The sequence below is a fragment of the Crocodylus porosus genome, unplaced genomic scaffold (genome assembly GCF_001723895.1).
Source record: "Crocodylus porosus isolate Cpor-Errol unplaced genomic scaffold, CroPor_comp1, whole genome shotgun sequence".
NCBI lineage: Eukaryota > Metazoa > Chordata > Crocodylia > Crocodylidae > Crocodylus > Crocodylus porosus.
In genome coordinates, this window is record NW_017728886.1 from 119994049 (window position 1) to 120017334 (window position 23286).

The following is a 23286-nucleotide window of genomic DNA, read 5'->3' on the forward strand; positions in this document are numbered from 1 at the left end:
ATTTAATCTAGAGTCTAATTCATTCTTATTAGTAATTTATGTACCTGTGGAAGCTTAGGGGGGGAAAATGGTCAGAATTCTTGATATTTCAATTAACAGAAAGGGCAGAAATAAATTAACTTTTTAATTAAATCCCATTTTTAAAAATGATTTTCATTTTGTTATTTCTGCTTCCCTCCATTTGTCAAAATACCATCTTCAACATCCAAGAGCAAAGCCTGCAAACCCAGAAAGCCTCCAAGCTCTTCATCTGGTAGGCACAAAGGGGCAATGCTGTGCAAGAAGATTTCCCAGAGGTCACTATGCACCTCTACATGAGAACCAACTTCCACCTTTACTTCCACCCTTCCCCTTTACAGCATCTACCACCACAACTGCTTAAAAAAGAGTTACTCTGTTAAGGAAGCTCTGTTCAAGGGGGCCCACTTTTCCAGAGCAATGCATTGGTTTTGTTATGCACCAAGGCAAACCCAGTCCAGTTAAGCCATGTCAGTTATACCTTTTGAGTCCTTTACACCTTAAAAACGTGTAATAATAATAAGTTAATAAGCCTAGAGAACATTTGCTGCCTTACAAACACATTTTAGAGCACCAAATAAGTGGAAAAAACTGTAACAGCTCATTGTTAAACAATGGACATACATAACTGTTGTCTTGCCAGCTCCATTGGGCCCCAAGAGAGCTGTGATCTGATCTCTGTAGAAAGTGAGGCTTAGATCTTTAACTGCAGTCTTTTTGCTCTGTGTATATTCTTTGGTGAGTGAAATAAGTACTACGCCTTGAGCTATTCCTTCTTCACTAGTGATTTTCTGCTCTTGAGGCATTGAACCTAGATAAGTGAAGAATCACAGACCACACGGGCTTTAGAAACACTAGCATTTATAAAGTGACTATTCATTAGCTTTACTTTTCCTAACACGGTCATGGTTGCTATATATTAAAACTAGAGAATCCATTCCTCTGGTGGTGTCAATTTGCACAGCTCCACTAGAATAAAAAAATGCTGTGTTGAATATACATTGGTGAAGGGTCCGTAGTTGTACTTACCATATTTATTTGATTCTAAGATGAGGGCTTCCCCCTATTTAACATGGGGTGGAAGGACCCTCGTCTTAGAATTAAATATGAGGGGGTGGGGGGCAGGGGGCACATGGCTGCTATGGCTCTCACTCTGGCCCCTACCTGAGGTCAGGACCATCGCCCCAGCAGCTTCAAGTTAATTGAACCTTGATAACTTTTGGAAAACTGCCTTGCTAACAGAGGTACCAAAATACATCAGCCCTGAATAGCTGGTCCTTCTCACCTCTCCTATAGGCTAAGCCATTTCAGAGATACTAATTTTCAGAGCTCACAGAGGAGTTTCCAAGGCACAGGAGTAGATATGGGTGGCATGTGTCTTTACCTGAAAATCTTTAATGAAAAGAAACACAAGAGAAAGTTGTGAAATGGGCCTCAGAGGAAAGAAAATAAATCTGATTTTAAGCAGCAGAACATGTAGGGAATTGATAAGCAGCCAAGCACAGAGCTGGAAATCAGCAGTGAAAATGGTTGTAGGCAGCAGCAGTGAAAAATAGAGGCGATAACAGTCTGTTATTGAAATACAAGGCTAGAAAACAGTCTGAAAGAGCAGCATTTAGAAAATAAGGGAAAAGAAAAAGAAAACTCCCAAAACCCCATATAAAAAGCCTTTCATGGAAACAACATGCAGATAACATCAGACTTTTTGTGATGAAATCAAAGTGCAGAGAAACTGAGTTTGACCATATGCTTTAATGAGCATAAAATTGTTCAGACTATGCAGCAAACACTATAGAATAGACTGAGAAACTTCAGGGAGCCTAACAAAGGTAGGTGGATTGGCAGCAAAATGGCTGACAAAATTCTATATTGTCAAGTGCACATTTAAACTACTTGTTCTAGTTAAACTGCACCCACTCGGACATCACTGTAGGTAACTCAGTGAAATATTTTACATATTGTATACTGGAAAAAATAAGGCAATTTTCTAGGAAGCATAAGGAATGAGATATGGATTTGGGCTTAGCCAACCACGAAAAATGATTGATTGGAGAGAAGCAGAAAATGAAAGTGGTCCTTATAAAGTGTCCCATCCTATCGCAAACTTCTTCCTTGAAAATTTTCATTGAAAAAAACCAAAACAAAACAAAAAACAACTTACCGTAAGTTAGAGGTTTGTTTCTCCTGTCTGTACTGCAGAAGTTCTTCCAATAGGAGACACTTAAGGGAAAGTACCATGGCTCCCTTAATCCAAATCGACCTCAGTGTTAAATATAAGAAAAACAATTGAAACAAATCTTTGAAAAATTAATGACTTTTTCAGCTTCAATATTTTTTATCCTTTTTTTTGAAGGAGTTGGGGGAGAGGCAGGAAAACCGTACAATATGTTATCTATATTATTGTATCACTTGGATTTTTATCACATGCATTTTTCAAAATGTCTGACCTCATTTTCAAGCTTTGGGGACAACCTAGCTATCACTAATGTCAAAAGAAATGCTATCATTGTATTTTGTGTGTGGAAAAGGCATTCTGAAAGCGATTCAGACATTAGTGGGAGAATCCAGGTGTAATTAATTACCAGTTTTGCCCAAGATATTGAGGTCTGCCAGTTTGGTACACTGGAGTAAAAAGTACCATTAATCTCTGACACTGGAGACATTTAGCTGTGGGATCATTCCCTGGCAAAAAAAACAATGGAGTCTCAGAGTGTGAAGTTTCCTGCCAGTGGGCTTCAGAGGAACAGTCCAACACCAAGGCATCACACCCTGCTCTACCACCTGGCTTCGCCTCCCATCCTGCTGGTAGGGGAATTGACATAGGATATGCTCAACTGCTGATGAGCCTCCAAGGAATCATCTTGCTACACAAAAGAAATACTCAGGATTCTTTTTTCCTTTTTCAACAGATTGTCGTCAACTGCCAGCATGGGACTCATATATTGTAGCAGAAAGAAGCAGAAGTACAGCTGCACAAGCCAACTCATGTTTGACATTTCTTGACCTTTCAGTGCTTCATATAATATTTGCATTATGTATATTGTTCATGTCTAAGACTGTGGAGCAATAGTACGTGGCATTGAATGGCAGCAACATCCTTCATTATAAGTTAAAGGCTTTTGCTTGAGATTCTGTTACTTACATTGGCACACCTACGTTTCCATCTCGGGCTTCTATTCTTTTTTCATTTTGAAATAGATATAAAATTAGCACAGCAAAACATGTGATATACAGATGTGTGCAAGTGTAAATCCCAGATGCTCAGAAAAGCAAATTAGAAATCATTCCACGTGCCTCAACCACCAAGTCAAGAACACTCATAAATGTGTGGAGAAATTTGGAAAAATTAAACATCTCAACATTTTCTGAGAATAAACTTGGGATTTAGCTACTCTCAATTATGCAACTGTGGCCCACAGACATACTTGGGATATGGAAGCAGGGGGTTAACAAGAAAAAAACAAAAACAAGCTATTTAAATACTGTCCTTTGATGTTTTGAAAAGCAACCTTTTTTGTAAATAAGAGGCCAGATCTTAAGATTTATTTAGAGAGAATCTCCACTTAACTCCAATAGGATTTTGCTACTAGATTGGACTCTGTTATTATCAAGTGTCAAATCAGCCCCAGAAGTCCTTACCCAACAATTTGTACTCTTTATAGAGAGCAAGACGTGGTACCACATTACAAATTCCAGCCCATCTGTTAACACTGTTTGCTGCCCTAGCTACATATGAAATATCTGTTACATATTAGTCATGAATTTGGCATGTCAAGGCTCTGACTCTGAGTACTGAAGATTTTTCTACTTGTATTTAAAAGGGGAGGAGGAAATCAATCCATTTTATTAAATTATTAAATCTACAGATGCCGAAAAAGAATATTTAAGTGGGTGGTGATTAAAAAAAAAAAGCCCTCATTGATCTTACCAGGAATTGTGTTGCTGAAATACCAGCCAGCTATAAAACACATAATTGAGTCAAAGAAAATCATCCAGCATGCCCATCCAAAAGTAATAGATCCTCCTTGTGGCAAGGTCTGGTACATGTTGCTCCACTGAATTCCTAGAAACAGAAAAAAAGATCAGAATTAAATCTATAAAGCACAACAGGTAGGCGGGCCATTAATAGGCCAAGACGAAACACTTAATATACTAAAGCACTGACAGACAAAAACAACGTAGTTAATAACTGTAATTTTAAAAGAATAAACTGTTAGACCTCTTGGTCTCTCTTTGGAACAGCAGGTAACATTACTGCTGAGAAAATGTAAGAGAATTCAGAGTGGCAGGGTTTTTTTTTTTCCTTTTCAGTTTTAAGTTGCTTTTTTTTTTTACTGGACTGTTTTGGCAACAAAAAAAAGTCCCCAAAATTTCAAATAAAATATGAAAAGGTGTGTGTGCATGCATGTGTATGTGCATGTGTTCAAAAAAATCAGGCATGTGTGCATATATGTGTGCATGCTCATGCAAGAAATCAAATGCATGCATGTGTGTGTGTGTGTGCACACACTCACATGCACAATAAATCAGGCATGTGTGCACGCACGCCATTGTTTGGGCACGCATGCAATAAATCAGGCTTTAGGACAGAATGTTGATACCCATGATGAAATAAGCTTATAAGAGACCTAGAGCAAATTTATTTAGCTGAAACCCCCATATCATAACTAAATGGAGCATATCGTTGTTTATCATTTATATGACAGCAGTGCCTGGAGGTGCCAATGCATTACTGGGGCTCCCAACACTAATCAGTTCAAAAAGTCTTACAGTAAGTTAAAGTAAGTAGGAGGAAAGGAAATAAGATATGAATCAATAGAAGTAATTAGGATTTATACTTGATAGAGCTACTTTATGGCTCAAATTACAAGGTTCAAAAAAGTCACTGCATTTTTCCACATACTTTGTCAGAAAGTGGCAATAGTGCAACAGAGCAGCTCAGGAAATCCTATGAGGACATTTTTCATATCTTGAGAAAACCAGAAATTTGGGAAAATTTTCCCCAGAAATGTCAATTTTGGCCCCAAAAAAGCCATTTTTCCTCACAGCAGCAGGGATTTTTCAACCAGATCCACCATACTTCTTAGCTTCCACTTAATTACAACCCCCTCAAACAGCAGCTATGCTTAAGATAATTCAATGTTGTTACTAGGAGAGTTTTCCCACTTATGGCAGAAGAAAGAGAAGACTGAACCTTGGATCAATCACAGAGTTAAAAAAAATCCCTACTCAGGCTATAATCATGAGGATTTAAAAAAAAAAAAAAAAAAAGGGACCCACCCTTCCCCCCTTGGCAAACTCCGGCTGGTGTCTGGGGCCAGGGATGAGGGTTAAACTTCCCATCCCCTGAGTACAGAGCTGCCTTGCCATGATAAGAATTTACTGCTGGCTGCAACTGTAGACTACAAATGCCAGAGCCACCTGGAAGCAGGAAGAGGAAGCAATGAGCAAGCCTGCAGGGTCCTGCTTCTGTAATTCTGGATTGCAAATCCCAGAGACCTCAGGGGCAGCAGGAAGAGGAAGCAAACATACAGCCCATGCTGGCTACATGCCTGAGAGCCGTGCTGTAGTGCCCCCCAGTTTCTGGCCTGAGATCCTGCATGCATGTGGCTGCATTTCCTGAATCAAAAATGAATGTCTGTCTAGTTGTTTCTCAGTTTAATCTCTGCAGTTTAGACTAACCTGCAAAAACTGAATCAATTTAGCCTTGGGGCGTTTGACTGTCTGTACTTAGCCCTTGACCGCTGAGATCCCCGGGCTTTGGATCAGGCACAATATAATCTTCCTAACAGATTTTGCACCAATTTGCCTCATCATAATTTCTCAAATGCAAGTATTTTCAACAGGTTGAACCCCAAGCAGTGCTGTCAACAAGACGACACAATACAAGATTGAAAGTACAGCTTTAATACTTGAGTCACCTCTGAAAGTCCTGATTGTGAATTTCTTAACAAAACAAGTTTACAATGTTTTCCTACAATGTGAACATATTTGAATTACGGAACCAATATAAATTGCCTAAAAATCATCTTAAATTTCAAATTTAATTGAATACATGAAAAGACCACTTTAAATCACCTGAAATGTTGCTTCTGGAAGGCAGGGAGAGATGACACTCATATGGTGCCCAGAGCTCCCCTTTTTCTTAACAGTTAAAGTAACTTTCATCCTCAATACTGAATTCCCTGTCCATTTCATAAAACATTTCCACAGCCAAAACTCCATTGCTGGGATACTGAGAACTCTCTCCAGTAGTAGACCAACACCAGATCAGATCAAAGATAAAGCCACTCACAGTGCTATTCTGTTAGATGTAATTTGGCTACAGATTTAGCCTTCTATCTATCTTCACAGTACTGCTACTGGATGAAGATAGCATGGCAGTGGTATAGTGCTACCTAACAACTTCTGAGAACTAATTAAATACTTCAGTTATCTTCCAGCTGCTGAAAAGTATCTGCAATGTTGGGAGTGTGGATAGGGTTTTCCCTGCATCCTGCATCCTTTCAGTCACTGTAGCCTTCCACAATTTAGAGCAGTTTTAAGAGGGGAGAGGGGAAAGAATGTAGGGGCATTATGGGGCTTTACACCTTATATTCTGAGTTCAGCTGCTCACTGGCAATCTGATGCTCTTTAGCACAAAGCAAGGGGAATGGGTTTTCACATTTAGCTCTCTGTAAACCATTATTACAAAAGCTTCTAGCTAACAGGAGATCTTACCTATTTCTTGGCCTTCAAAGAATGTAATGAAAAACACCCCTTGTCCAAAGGCAGTTGTAGACAAAAGGCACTGCAACAGTACAAAAGAAGCAGGAAATTAACATGTATAAAACTTCATGAAGAAGCTGAACTAAGTCCAAATGAAGAAACAATGGACCTTTCAGTTCCACATAAGTTAATGATCCAGCCTTTCTTTTTACTTCTTGAACAATATTTATCTGAATTTTGCAGAAGTATACTCTCGAAGTTAGAGAGCTTTACTGACTTAGTTATTAATATTTGAAGGCATTATTTAACTTTACCACAATTTATGGAGCATCATAAATCCACCACATATTGAAAATATATAATGCATAACAGTGGAAGTATGTATAAAGCAATTTATTTTCTGTAGTAAGTGAATGACCCAGAACTCACAAGAGGCAGAGGTTGATGGAACATACATTGTGTACTGTACGCTGGGCAGGTATTCTACTGCAAGGAAATAACATTTAATTTCCAATGGAGCAATATAAATGGGGCATACTGCATCAGAAAAGCACAAAATGGAAAATGACCAAGTTCAGGGACATAATGTAACAAGAATAGATGACTGATGGTAAATGGAAAAAATCACTGGCCAGCATCTGAAGGCTAATAGAGGAAACCAAATCATTACTATATATTAATAAAATATAAGGCGTTGTGGTATGTGGAAAGTTCTGTCGTTTGAATGTGAACTCATAACCAAGGTCTCATGTATTTTAAGATAGTGATGTCCAATGTGGCTGTATCTAGAGCCTGTCCAGTACATTGCCCCACCAAGCCATAGCTATTCCCACTGTACATACCCTAAACCTGGGAAAAAAGCAATGAAGCTGTCTTGGGGACAAGCCTCTGCCACTGCCCTCAAGCACACCAGAAACAGAGTTTGAGAGCATTTACTGCCCCATTTTCAGGTTTGGTTCATGAAAACTGGGAGCAAGAAGGGTTATGGGAGGTTTGGGGGTGGATGGGGGGAAGGCCAGTATGCTTCTCAGTGCTCTCTCAAATACCTGGGAAGCCATACAGGTATCCCCTTATGTTTCTGCAGCATTTCATACCCTGGGAATGTACCCAGGTACCTAATATGAAAAGTAACTTGCATTACTTTTCAGGTACCTAATATGAAAAGTAAGGGCAATTGTCCCACTCCCCCAAAATAAAGTAGCCCTTTAACCTGCTTAGACCCCAATCTTGCAGTGGCAAATCATTATGCCAGGAGTGGCCAACCCATAGCACACATGCCACAAGTGGCACAGGCAACTGCTGTGTGTGGAACAAGAACCACACTTATTGTTTATGAACATAAAGTTATCTGATTGCCTTTGCTTACTTTTATGTAATACATAATGTGTGTATACACCTACCCTAGAATCAAAGAGCAGTAAGTTGGACATCTAGGTTATATTGTTTCTCTGTAGTTATGGTATGATTTAAATTGTTTCTCTGGTTGTATTAAAATATTTAATTTGTTGTCACAGCATTAACAGGAAGTTAATGGTGTGCAAAATATTAAATACAAATTCAAATACAAATGACTTCTAAAAGTCATTGAGATTATATCTGAAATATACATCAAAAAGAGAATTGTTTGCCTAAACTATTTCTGTTTCTGTCCTTACTTTAATACTTAAGACATTTATTGGCCTAAACTCATGTTGTTATTAATCCAAATTACAGAACCTTCTTAATCCTTCTGGGCCTCAACAGAAGTACCACAGGCTCCTACCTGGGTCTAATTCTGAATTCTTTACACAGGTTTTGTGTGATCTTCCAAGAATACTTTCAAACTAGAGGGTTTTCAAGTTCAGTATTAAGTAAGTTCTCTCTGGGGTTTATTCTGTCATTTATAAAAGACTTGGTGTATAAATGCATGAGAAGAGTCTTCTGAAGTAGATGTAGTCTTTTACATTAAATAAATACATTAAGAGGAAACCGGACAAGTGAATGTAAGTGTGATACTGATTCACAAAATGCTTTCTGAGCAAGTATACTGATTCTTAAAACAGAAATTTCAGGAGAATAACCACTAGGCATGTGCAAAGCAGCTAGTATTCACTTTGGATTTGGTCGATTTGGGGGACAGTGATTTGATTTGGTGATTCGAATCACTGTCCCAAATCAATTCAACTGAATCTGATTCATAGATTCAACCATCACTGAATCGACCAAATCTCCAAATCAAACAGGCCTCATTCCTGCCCACTCTCCCAGCCCTGTCAATGGGTGCCCTGCCCGGCCCAGACATCCCAGCACTTTAAAAAAAAAAAAAAAAAAAGTCGTGTTGCCTGGCAGGAGGACAATCCCTGCTGCTTCCCACTGCCCTGTGCTGCATGGGAGGGCTCTGCCACAAGCCCCAAGAAGTCCTGAGGCTGCTGCAGTGAGTGAATGGTCAAAGGATGGGGGCTCATGGCAGAGCCCCCACACAGCATGGGGCAGTGGGGGGCAGCAGGGATCGTCCCCCCACCCTGTCCTGGCATCAGCCAGTGTGTGTGGAGCTTTGTTTTCTTTTTTCTCTGAAGAGCTGGGATGCCAGGTCCAGGAAAGTGGGAGGGGGATGGGGGGCACTTAGGGGGACTGGGGGAGCAGGCAGGGGATGGGGCCTGGCAGGGGTCCCCCCCATGGTCCCCTCCCCCCTCCTCCAGTGCTCCCCCACCCTACTTACTGGCATGGAGTCCAGGTCCAGCTCCCTGCAGTGGTGAGCAGGGACTACTCATATCTCTGAAGCTTTCCAAATCTTTTCCGAATTGATTCGGACCTTTTTGTCAGTGTCCTGATTCAATTCAGATTCAGAGATTTGGCCACTGAATCAGGCCAAATCTCCTCTGAATCAAATCAGCACTCGAAGCTTTGCACAGTCCTAGTAACCATCATCACCATAGTTCAGTCCATCACAAAAACATGCATGACAAAACTGCTAAGCAGAATATAGCAAAACTCCAACCAGATAATATGGTAACTAGTTAGTGGATAAGTACCTTACTCCTATTATTATCCTGTCTGCTAATGTACAATTATTCCACTGTATTTTTAACAAAATTTAAGATAACATCTTAAACATTTCCACAGCACAAACAATATCTGTAAAAGACACAGAAAGTGCAGCATGTATTCTTATACTCTTTTTCTGTAGTTATATTTTAAACATGAGTGATTTCTACCTTTCACTAAGTTTATACTAGTTTTCCTGTAAAGAAGAAATGTTTTTCCTCAGATGCAGTACCATCCCTTTTGTGGATGGCATTAATTTTTCATGGTATTCTTTTGTGTAAAAAAGAAAAACCATGTGTTTAAGAATGTATCTTTTTCCATCATACATGCAGCACTAGGAATGTAGAGCCTTATGCTGTTTATTGGGTTCTGTCAATTCTCTTGAACATTCATTTTCTGATTCCCTTCTGTTGCATTCAGAGTGGTATTTCTTGGCTAGTTTCCCATCAAGGAAAGCTATGCAGTTTCAATGAGATATAAGCCCAAATAAGAATCTACAGACAAAGTAAGGGAAGGGGTGTTTTTTGTTTGTTTGTTTGTTTTATAATGGTCATAAATGATGAAAATGAATAAAACAACTTTAAAAGAGAAAGAAAAAAAGAAAAAAGTACTTACAGCGATGATCTGGTTGGCAAAACTCAGTTGGTTCTGCAAAACGAACAGAACTATGTAGGGTAAAAAACTTATCATATACACAAGGCTGGCACTGAGGGCTGCTGTATTGGCACTGCTAAAAAATGCACCCATCAGGTAGCTTAGCATAACAACTGCAACTCCAAAATCAAGGAAGAAGAGGAAGATGAGGAAGCTGTTGCTGTAAGCAAAGATGCCGCTCACTTTTAAAATGATGACCAGAGTGCAGCTGCTTATAGCAAGTACAGCTATATTCTCCAGAAACCAGGCTAGGAAATGAATGGATGGGTGCACACCCATTGTCTTCATGTACTGCAAAACCAAAGAAATATCTTACAGTTAATATACAGCTCTTAAAATTTAAGTAGAAGAGAGACAACAAGAGACATTGCTAGCATTCTCCCCAAAGATCACAACTGTATTAATTTCACCCTTGTATTAACAATATGTGGGATAAGAGTGAGACCCGGTAAAACATTCTGGTGCTCTTTTTTTTTTTTTTTTTTAAGTTATGGCTCTCTCCTGATGACATTTGCTTTTGAGTATAATGTAGATGAACAGGAGGAAGACCAATGAGCCTAAAGGCCTACTCATGTTCATGGGCATAATGTTTTTTTGCAAGTATTTACAGCATCAGACTCTTAAATTGTACCAGCCCCTGAAGTGGGAATCTCCCCCTTTTATGCTTAAAACTGTGCATCTTTGGCCTGAAAAAAACAACAGTTATAAAAGACGGCATAATATAACCATAATAATGGAAACCTGTGAACAATTATCAGAATGACAAAAACTAAAAGAGCCCTGCAAAAAAATTATAACATTGTGCAAATATGAAACACTCCTATGCTTCATTTTTTGTTTTTCTCACTAAAGTTAAAGCATCTGAGAAGAAAATGTGCCATTTTAACAAATATGGTAACATTTACAATTTTCCTTCTTGTAGAACTTGCAGTAGAATATGGACTAAATTCTTCCATTCTCAGCTTCTGCATAGGAATCTTCATGAAAGCAGATATTAATGACACCACATACCTCCAAGACCACCACTTAAAAAAGCACTAGCTGAAATAAAATAGTATTTTTATACTATGTTTCAACCAGAGTAAAAGGCATTTTGCAGACATAGTGAATTAATATTTAAAACACCCCTGTAAAATAAATGAGCCCTCTTTTAGACACAGAGAAAAACCAGTCTAAAAAGTTTAGATAATTTGCCAAAGTTCAACAGCAAGTCGGCAGCAGAATGAAGAACAGCGCTTGGGTTTGTGGGATAGAAATGGTACTACATCTACACAGCATCTACATAAGGTCCCAGTTCTGCAAGATACTGAAGACAGGGTGTGAACTCCTATAGATGCTACCTTCAATGAAAGAACATGTTTTCCCCCTGTGCACTTCTCCTGTAAAACTCTGAAGAATACTGTTCAGAGCCATTTTTATTTAGTTCAGCAAAAACTATCACACTGTAAATGCATGTGTGTTTTCTCAAATAGACTGTCTTTTCTTGTTTTTTTATTCTCCTACTCCAAAGAAAGGTCATGCTGATTGCTAGTACATAGTTACTGTTTGAGAATGGATAAACATACCATCAGCTGAAGGCATACAGCACCTAGGAAGATCGGGATCTCTGTTGACAAGACTGGTTTTAAAGAAAGGTTCTCAACTTTACATTTTACAGTGTTTTCAATTGTTGCTCTCCTTTGTTTCAGATATAAATCTCCACACAGCAATGCAAAGCTCAAATTCAAAACATCCCTGTGAATCTGAGCTGGCAGGTAGAACTCAGGCTCACAGCTCAAAAGAAGAAAATAAAAAATAGAGCAGTTTTATAAGTACACAAAACCATCTCTCAACGATTTTTATTGTCGCCATTGTTTTTAGTCTTTTAGGCACACCTTTGGCAAACTCATTTTATAGTAAGTCCACTAATTCTTACCTCCTCAAGACAAATTTCTCTCTCATAAACCAGTTTCCGGACCATGCCAGCAACAGATACCATCCATGTTAGCATCATTATGAGTGGGAAAAAAAACCCTATGTTGTTCAAGAATCTGAAATCACAAATATATTTGTCAACCCCTAAAAGATGAAAGACTATTATATAGATGTTAATATCCATACAGTGTTATTCAGAACATACACATAAAAGAATAATGTATGGTGTGTGTTTAACTCAGGTCTAGAAATACTTTTTGCTGCTATTAGGTAAATATATGTACTATAATTTAACAGTAACAGTAGAACCTTTATATTGCCTCTTTGAAATGAGGCTCTATTTACAGTGAAATATAATTACTGAAGTATATTTCAATGTGCTATTTCCAAATGAAAATACTGAAAGTGCTTGACATATTATCAGCTTTGCAGCATTGCTCTAGTAGGAAGTATTCCTCACCTTAATGTTCACTATTTGCATTCTCATCTTTTGGTTTTAGTGACACTTATCTTCTACATATAAACCACATACTGAATCACTGCATGCACATAGTGTCTCCTCCCTCCAATCCCTTTCCCTCTATATACAATTATTTTTTTCTGACAGTCCATTCATAACACCTGGTGAAATAGGTTGTTGCCTACAAAAGCTCATGCCTCTCTGAACCAGTTATTTTACGGTGCCACCCTACCCTCACTTCTGCCTAACTTCAGACTAACACAGCTAACTCCCTCTGTGCTCCTGGAAGGCACTGTGCCCAACTGAATAAAAATGATTCCAATCAATCTGCTCAAGAAACTTGCTTGGGTATCTCAAATGTCTTCTTCCTAATCAGATACCAGTCAGATGAACCAACCAGTTGTAACCCAGCTACACATCTGATCAGTTAAACAGCATGATAAAACGAAATAAGCCACACGGTTATTCTACAAAAAACATGTAATAACTCTGTGGCTCATTGTTATCACAGCATTAATTGAATGTGTGGCTATGTGCTCCCCTGTGGCTGGGCGCCCCAACAGTAGACAAGGCTCCCCACTATGGGGGTACACCATGCACTGCCATGGATGCAAGTCCTGCAGCTAATGGGGCTCACAACCATAGGTGCACTCCATGTGCTGCCACCGTTGGGAGTCCCACAGCTGACAGGGCTCACAGATACAGCAGTGCGTAGGGCAATCCTGTGATTGCAAGCTCTGTCACCTATAGACCTCCCATCCACAGGAGTACATGGGGTGCTGCAGCAGCTGCAAGTCCCGTCAGCTGTGAGCTCCCAGCCACAGAAGCTTGTTACTTGTCAGTACAGAGAGAACCCGGGATGACAATAAGCCATAATAGGATCTGCAGCCCACAATCGTGCCTCCTGCTATACACAAGTGATCCTAACTTGCCTTTACCCAAATGTCTGGCAGGGGCCCAAAAGACTCCAGGTGACCAGGTCACATTGTTCTACATAACACACAGCCTGTTCTGAAAAGCTGTACTTTATTCTCTCAAAGAAAAGGAGGAACTGCCTCTTCAGGGTCTTATACAGCAAACAGGAATAAATTAGCACCAGGCTCACAGAACTAACAAGCAGACCATAGAGTCACCCAGATATAACAGACCTTTTCCAGGGGGACATCCCTGCATCCATCCAGGAAGCCTACCACAAATACGTTTAACTTGTTAAAGAAGATGAAGGAAGAACAGTCTTCTACACTCACTCTTCAAAAACAATACTACAGTCCACATCAATATCATCAACCTATCAACCCACACTCTCAGTCCCCCTAAAGTGCTCTGGGTTATCCAATCATCTTTCCTTCTGCTCTCCTACACAGTTCAATAAGGTGCAGCTTTATGAAGACCTTTTGGGCTTTCTCCATCAGCTACAACTAAGGGAATACCTCCATGACAAAAACAATACACCACAGTCCTGACCCTTACATCAAGACCTTTACATGAACTGTCTCTACCCTCACACCCATTCTGAGATTGCCAAGAATAAAACATGTGTACACTGCAAGTCTTGTACATTGAAGAGCCATAGTCAGATTTCAGACTAACAAAGCTAACCACATCTGCCTCATCAGGGTGCTATACACCTCATACTCAGAAACAGCTTTTCATCTGCTGCTCAGAAGTAGAGGGAGATAGGAGTACAAAGCTTTGGTCCCTAATTCTATCTGGCGGAGATTCAGCCCAATTTGGTGGCTGAATCTCTGAATCGAATCAGAGGACCCTTTAATCTCTCCAAATCAAATTGGAACCCTCTGAATTGATTCAGAGAGATTTGGAAAGAGTCAGAGATTCAGACATAGACACAGCTCTAAATGTTTTTTCTACATAGCTCTAGGTACCAGGCAGCTCATGAATGCTGCGATGGTGGGATGGATGCAGCGTCCCAAAGAAGCTCAGGGGACTTCCCAGCATGCTCAGCAGCAGACCTGAAAGTGAACTAAAAGCATTTCCGGTCCACTTCCCTGTGCTGGGGGGCCTCCTGGGTCTGGGGGGGGGCACCTGGGGTCCCCTTGTGGCCAATTGCTGGGATGGGGGGGTGCAGGGGGGCCCCAGAAGACCCAGAAGTCGACTGGAATACTTCTGGTCCACTTCTGGGTTTGCCCCCGAACACGTGGAGGACCAACCCCCCCGCACTCCTGTGGGACACTCCATGGGCCCCAGCATTCACAAGCCATGCTGGTACCTCAAGGTATGTAGGAAAAACTTTTAAAGCTGTCTATGTCTGAATCGCTGATTCTCCGAATCAGCATTGAATCTTTGGATTCAGCCAAATCAAATCAGGGACAGTGATCCGAGTCAGCAAAGCGAATCACTGTCCCCGATTTGGGTTGAATCCAAATCAAATAGGACCCACTTCACACATGCCTAATAATCGAGTTGGTTCCAAACCAGTTCCCAGCTCTATTGGCATTTTGAACACTGGCTGATAACAGCTCTTACAAGGCCATCTACCCAGGTTAAGATGTCACAGTGAGTTGCTGCTGTACTTGTTCCCTCCCAAATGTTCTCTTCTGGGAATCGCAAAATGAGATCCACCAAAATCAATCATGCTGGTTTAATGCCTTATTGGGGCAACCACCAGGTAGAGAAATCCAACAGGTTTCCAGGAAATTTCTTTGGACAGTTCAGCCAGATCACAGCTAAACTAATGCCACTTAAGGTTCAAATGAGCAAATTTACTTACAGGTCACTGGTGTGGCATGGATATGGCATAGCTTGCACTTGTATTTCTGGCTCTGAAGCATCAGTTGCAGCATGCACTGAAACAATTGCACTTTCAATCACGTCTTGCAGTGGAATGAAGATGTGGTTGTATTTGAATCCATCAGCTGGCAGGTTCTGCGGGTGGAATTTCCACAATGGGTTTTTAATCAAATCTGTTCTCATGCTGAACAGAACACTGCTCCGGACTGTATATGAAATGTGTGGAGGAAGGTAATCTGTGTTTGCCTTGTTGTCTGATGCATGGAATATGATGCCTGTTACAAGAAAGAAAAATACAGTAAGGTGTTTCACAGATTTAAATGACCACAGCCTCAGAGTCCTGTATTTTGTGCACCCTGCAGTACAAATTCTAGTCTCAGGTCCCCAACTTTCTACTTTATTTATGAAGGTAATAAATAGCTGATCAAATCATTTCATGACACCTATCCATTTATAAAAAGTTACTGTCTACCTGTAAAGAATATGGATGCATAGTTTATCCAAAGAGTAGCACTGCATTTTAAGCCATTTCTACTGCAACCCTATGATTCAACACAGTGGGATTCAAACCTTGAAATAGGAACTCCTTCAAGTCTCTATTAATCACCCAGTGAATTTCTTTTCTTGAAAAGTACTGGGTGATGTTTTGGAATATTAAACATAAATACAATGAAAGAGCTCATTCTTTTTCCTCCACTTCTAAGATTTGAAACTGGCTCAAAATGGCATTTTTTTCTTTAGCCCAAAGACAAATCTAGAGCAAAGCATTTCTATATTTTGACCTTTGAAATTTCTTCTCCACACTTCCTATACTTTTATCTAAATTTTCTGTAGTTGCTGCAAGAAAACTTAGCCTGCCTATACACGTGCTCTAATGCATTCTAATTAGAACACTCTAGCATCCCTGCCATGTCAAGTGTATTAAGTCCCCCCAGCCACATTTCAACATGGCCATGGGTCAGTTTAACTAAAGCTCACTGAATGAGCATCCCGCAGCCATTTTTAAACACGTAAGGGCTTAATACACATGATGCTATGATGTTTTAATTCAGCAAATCTCCAGGAACTGCTCCAATTAAAACACCCCCCTCAACCATATGTATAGGCAGCCCTTATGATCCTAAACATTGCAAAGTTCCCAATACATTTGGCCGCTTAAAAATTATACTCCCTTGAATGAGGATCAGAAGATTGTACCTCTGAGGCAGAGCTTTATTCTTCCATCAAGTGGGTGGAGTCACTGCTCCTATATAGCACTAGCATGGCAGAATAAATGTTTTTTTTCTTTTTATCTTAACTTCAGGGAGAGTGGGTCAATCCTATTTCTGAATCATGAGAAATGAAGTCAAGTACAGGAACAGGAGACTAAAGCTTCTCCTGCCCTACTCCTCTGACACATTCCTTCTGGATAAATGGTAAAAACACGTTTGCCATTCTTGTTTGAGAAGCAAAGCTGTCTTCATTTTCATTATAAAGGGCTGTGCATTGAAAGGAACCCAGACCATCTTTGTTTCTGAGGAAAGAAATATTCTTAGGACATTTTAGTCTCTCCTTTCCTATTTTTTAAGCTGGCCAAAAATTAAAAAACAAATACAATTTCCTATCTAGGAACCCTGCCACCCAAGAAGATTTAGAAGTTGCCAAATATTTTTCAAAAATTAGATAAAGGAAGCCAAATTTCAGTTGTACATCATTCACTAAAAAGGAAGATGTGCATAGATCAGATGATGTAACAAAGAAGTACTGCATAGATTACCCTCATAAAGGGAAGGCAATCCTCTTCAAGTTTTCAGAAAGCTTTGAACCTATTTTCTTGAAGGCAGGCAAGATACTAGCTTGCATGGAGCCTCTAATACAGGAGAAGCAGCAAGATAAAGCTAAAATGTGAGTAGTCAAAATTAGCTGCCTTTGGTTCAGAACCTGACAAACGTGTTGCAGGAAAGGTGCAAAAATCCTTTGCCTGTCTCCTTTGTGGCTCCTACCTCCCTCTATTTCTGAGCAGAAGATGAAAATCTGTTTCTGAGCATGACAGAGCAAGGTCACGTAAATATATCTGTGACAGAATAGGCAATAAAAACTCCAAAGTACTGGTCTGATGTTTTGCACTGCCCCAGATTTTGACTGATATTAATTCCTACATCTATTGGACCCAATTTCCCTTAAAGATCACCTTTAGGGTACAGACATGCAACACATTTGCTCCACTGTAATTTAACTTCACTCCAGGGAAAAAGTGAAAAGTGGAGTGGACACACAGCACACAGCCTTATAGGCACTCTATTCCCTTTGGAAAATGGCTATGTATCCTCTCCCTAGTCAATTTATCCTAGAGTAGATATTTGCTCAATATAAACCAGCATCTCCTTCCTCCTCAGCTGTGAATAGACATCTCGACTGTCCCAGCAGAAAGCCTTCTGTCCTGGGATCCTACAGATGTAAAAGTCCACTGTTTTGTTTTAAGTCCTTTTGAAGTATGTGGGATAAAATGTGCTAACACTTTTTCATGAGACATGGTTGTATGAATCTAAATTTATTGTGGGAAATCTCCAGGACAGGCCAGCTAGATTGTGTGGTCTCACTGAGAAGAAGCAATTCAGCTTGGAAGGGCAACCGATGTAAATGGCTGTGCCAAGCTTGTTTTTTTCCAGGTCAAACGCCAGGGCAATTAGGCCCACGTCAAACGAGACATTATTTAAAGCCTTAGTGGCCAGGCACTTTATTTGTGCCTACTGCAAGCAGTTAGTTTGCAAGAGCTGGCTGCATATCTGCTCCCTATTAAGAAGTAAAATCCAAAGTTTATAGTCTACAGTAAATCATGTTGCATAAGTATATCCTAAGCCCTGAAGACTTCAGCACAGAATTTACCAGGAGTCAGAAATGATAAAATAAACAAAACTATGGATGAAATCCTAGCCCCAGTTAAATCTGTGGCAAGGCTCTTTTGGCATCAACACAGCCAGGACCTCACCTTTCTATTTAGCAAGAGGAACATATGCCCATGCAACTCAGGCAGGAATAGGAAGCTTCTTAAATAGTAAAATAAAAGAAAGAAAGAGAGAAAGAAAGAAATCACTCTTTAGCACACTAGATAGCTCTCCTGCAGCAAGGAGGATTTTCAAGAAAGAGGTATAGAGACAGAGACAGTCATCCTAATGACCAAAATCACTAAACTTACTCAGAGTAAATGATCCAATTCAAAAGTTACCTTCTTTATCAAACATGACTACTAGAAAGATTACTTCATTTTGTTTTGTAAATCCAGAAGACAGAAATTAAAAATTTAAAAAGTGCTGCCTATACACATTCTGGGGGCAGTTGCATTTTAACTCCAACAGTTCCTGGAGAGCCACTCTAATTAAAATGTCTCAGCATCATGTGTATTCAACCCCCATGGGTTTAAAAATGGCCATGGGATGCTTTATTTGAATACCGTTCAACAAGGTTTACATAAAGCGCCCCGTGGCCATTTTTAAACACGTATACACATGACACAAGCTGGAGCATTCTAATTAGAACATGGAGCAGACTACTAATTTCATTAGAACATGAACCAGCACATTTATAGGCAACCAAAAAGGTGAAAACTTGGGTGACCTTGTCTTAAAAGAATAGTTACTATCTTCATTTGGCTGGTTTGGGAGGGTTAGAGCTCTTGGCATTCTTTCACCTCAGTGCATTCTAGCTGTATATTACATATTTGTTGTTCCAAGTATAATATTTATTAGGTATATATGACTCTGGGGATTCATTTACTAATGTTTCCACAGTTACAATAGCAACATCATTAGCTTTCATTACAATGTTCAAGATTCAGAGGTGTATTTGTACCAAGCAAATGTGCTTGTGATTATAACATATTTATATTTTAAGCCATGTATTCATAGCTGCCGAAGCACTACAGCACCCTCTTACAAGGAAATATGGGACGCAACAGGTCTATGAAGTCTGAGGTTTCCTGTCAATATGTATGTTAAATGAGGTACTTACTAGCCAAGAAATTGTTTTGTTGCATGAGCTCATAAGCCTTTGCCTCCAATTTCTCAACAGACTCTAAAGGCTGGAAGCGATCCAGTAACACACAGGAGGAGATATTTATCACGAGCTGTGACAATAGGTCAATCTGCTCAGTCACTGAGTTGTTGAGCATCTTGTCCATCATAGCCTCTGAGCAGAGTAAACAAATTGAAAACTATTGGTTTCAGTACAGCATGCATAAAACAAAGCCATTCATTGTGCAGTATGAATATACTACAGAAATAGAACATTTTTTGTAAGGAAAGAAAGAATCAATTAAGGAGAGAGATTTCAAAAGCACCTAGGAAATTAAGAAGTACAAGTACAAGCTTGTGCTCCTCTACGTTATTTAGGTGCTTTGAAAAAATCTTTCCCTGAATTCACATTCCATTTCAGATTAACAATGATATTATGTGTGTCCAATTCCAGAAGGAAGACCCTGTTCATGAAAAAACAGTAAAAGTTTAGATGCTTGACTCAGCTCTGTTGGTACCAATTCCATCTCCTGACGTGTGAGAGTAATTCTGGTCTGGTAAAGACAGGAAGTTTCCACACAGGCAAATTTGAAGTTCACATAAGACTTCCTATGAGTCATAGGTGAGAGTGTCATTGTACACTTCAAGTATCGCAGGGTTATCCTTCATCCCCGCAGGACACCAGAAACTGCACACAGATCATCCATTGGCAATCTGGGCTTCATATTTTAAAAAGTACCTAGGCAAAATTTCCAATTCAAAACCATTTGGAATGTTTTGCTCCAGATCTAGATCTGAGATTCAGGACTGGCCTTTGTCTGCACACACAGTTAAATCCACTTCTCTCAGCCTTTGCTAAAGTTCAGGTCCGCATACATTTTTCTGTGGTTTGTGCTAATCTCCAAGTATATCTGAGATAATGTTACATCACAAGACAACGTGAAACAAAAACAATTCTTGCTACATTTATGTTGAATAGAAACCTGTGGATAAATTCTCCAGATCTAGACACGTACTGGATCGTTCATGTTACTTTAGGCAGTCAAGAGTAGGTAGGGGAGGTTTCCAAACTTCTTAAGACTTTTCAAGAAACATAGTTTCATAGTTAGTGGGGTCAGAAGGGACCTGAGCAAATCATCAAGTCCAACCCCCTGCCATGGCACGAAAGAGTACTGGGACCAAACAACCCCAGCAAGGTGTTTGTCAAGCCTTGTCTTAAAGACCCCCCAGGGTAGAAGCCAGCACCACTTCACTTGGAAGTTGGTTCCAGATTGTAGCCGCCCTGACAGTGAAGTAGCGCCTCCTGATGTCTAATCTGAATCTACCCTCTGCCAGCTTGTGACCGTTATTTCTAGTCCCTCCTGGTGGTGCTCAGGGGGACAGGGACTCCCCCAATGCCTGCTGGTCCCCTCTGCAAGTCTTTGAGCCTTATAAATTAAGGTAATAACTAATCTGACTGAGAATGGTGGCAAACATACATCAGAACACAGTGAAAAAAAGAGCAGGGATTGCAGGGGGAAGGTAGAGGAGCAAAAATGTACAGTGATATGGAGGGAAGGCAGCACTGGCAGGAAAACAGGTCAACAAAGACTGGAGAGGGAGTCAAGACTAACAGATAGTAGATGTACCAGGAAGTAATGGTATGAATTCTTGTATCCAAGGGGAATGTAACTTGGTTGGAAATATCACATGCATCTACAGCTATTCCTAACAGACAGCACAAAGGAAAGATGATGCAACATTCTTGGTTTTGTAGCATTCCAAGAAGTATGACATTCCTAATACTAATTGCGATAAGTATAAATAGATATATTTAATATCACCAGCTGATCTTTATCGGACCTTAATTTGAATAATACATCAAAAATTAATTTAAAAATTTTCTCTCTCAACTTAATCACTTAAATATTTTAGCATAAGACATATCAGCTAGTTAGCTGCTCTCTTGGAGTATGTTGCAATTAAATATTTCTGTAAGTAAAAGATAATATTTAACTACATATGACACAATCTCTACTTCTATGGAAATCAAACAGTTACATTTATGAACAAATAAAATCTGAGGGAAGTTCCAAAATTTAATCAAATAACAGTTTTAAGAACAGAAAAACACCCCCTAATCTATGATAGCTGAAAAACAAAAATTATTAATGAAAAACAGCAAACTTTGCCTTGCTGTTTTTGTTCCTTTCTTTGTATTGTGTTCCATATCTTGGCCCTGGTACTACAAAGGTACTGGAAAATGAACTAGAGACAAACAAAGCATCTTGTATCCAAAATAAACAATCCAAGGATCATTAGCTCAAAGTAACCTTCTGGGTCATTATGTCCCATGTCCCACTACTCCAGACAACCACATCATATCATCCCTCTCACATCAGTTTATTAAACTGCATCCTAGAACCAATTTGGTTTTCCTTCCTACTCCTCCTATTGGATGGTGGGTTCTAGACTCTCACTCCTCCGCTGGGTAGGAACTTCCTCTTAAATTATGGCCTAAAAATCTGCTCATCACCTGTTTACATCTATATACTCTCTTGCCATCTTAAATACCTCTTTTTACTCCCCAGTATTTAATTATCTGATGTATTTGTAAAGAGCTCCTCCCCTTCTCAGCCTTCATTTTGCTATGCTGAACAGTACTGACTCTTTGTGCTATTACATTTCATCCCATTTTTATTACTCCAACACTGACATTCTAATCATCTTCTGTATCAGTGATGCTTCCCCAGCTTTGTGCCATCAGAGAATTTCATTAGCACACTCCTACATTTTTGCATCAGCATCACAAATGAAAATATAAAATAAGACTGGTCCCAGGCAAGTCCCTCTAATGTGAGCGTGTGCAAGGCCATGCACAACTAAAAGTGTGGCTGCACACAGCCTTTTTAAGGCTGCACACCAGGAGAGGCTGGGGCAGGAGCCTGGTGCAGGCTCCGCCAGCTCCGGGGAAGCGCTCTGCTCCCTCGCATCAGGGCCAGGGGATGGAGCACCTGCCCAGAGGCAGTGGAGCCCACACCAGCCCCCTGCACCAGCCTCCATCCCTGCCTTGCCACACCGTGGGGAGGAGCCACTGCCTGGCCAAGTGGGACACTGCTGTGCTCCCCGGCATGGCCTCAGGGGGCATGTCCCACACTGTCCCAGAGCTGGCGGAGCCTCACTCAGGGCAGGCAGCAGCTCCTCCCCAAGGTGAGGCAAGGCAGGGATGGAGGCTGGGACGAGGGGCTGGTGCAGGCTCTGCTGGCTCCGGGGAATTGCTCCACTCCCCAGCCCTGATGCAGAGGAGTGGAGCACTTCCCAGGAGCCAGCAGAGCCCACACCAGTCCCTGGCTCCTGGCTCTGGCCCCTGGCCCCTGCCTCCGGCCCCAGCCTCTGGCCCCCAGCTCGAGCCTCGTCTGGCCCCCAGCTTCTTGGCTCCAGCCCCCAGCCTCCTTCAGTAAGTGCCCAACGCCAGACCAAGGCGGCGCGCTCATGGACCACTACTGCTTAGAGGGAACACTGGTCCCAGGACTAACCCTTGAGGAACTCCAGATAAAATCCAGCCCTGATCTCCCTATCAGTACTATCTATTGTTGCCATCTGCATTTTATCCCATTCCATATTCAGTTGACATTTTTCATCATACTGATCCTCATCTCCTCCTACATGACTCAGAATTATCTTCCACACCAAATGTTTTTCCAAAGTTCCATAGAGTTACCCCATTTCCATTGTCAGTTATCTTATCAAAGGAAGACAATGAGTCTCCCTGACACACTCTATCTTTGATAA

At 40.5% G+C, this 23286-nt stretch overlaps 1 protein-coding gene across 1 annotated transcript in view; it reads right to left on the reverse strand.

Annotated features, from left to right (window-relative positions):
* Positions 1–23286, reverse strand: part of ABCA13 (ATP binding cassette subfamily A member 13) — a 368570-nt gene that overhangs the window by 192662 nt on the left and 152622 nt on the right. Inside the window, 9 exon segments of the mRNA XM_019537509.1 lie at positions 643–829; positions 2124–2222; positions 2225–2278; positions 3947–4081; positions 6739–6808; positions 10366–10695; positions 12320–12434; positions 15507–15801; positions 19514–19690. Of these exon segments, the coding sequence (XP_019393054.1) occupies positions 643–829; positions 2124–2222; positions 2225–2278; positions 3947–4081; positions 6739–6808; positions 10366–10695; positions 12320–12434; positions 15507–15801; positions 19514–19690 (1462 nt within the window).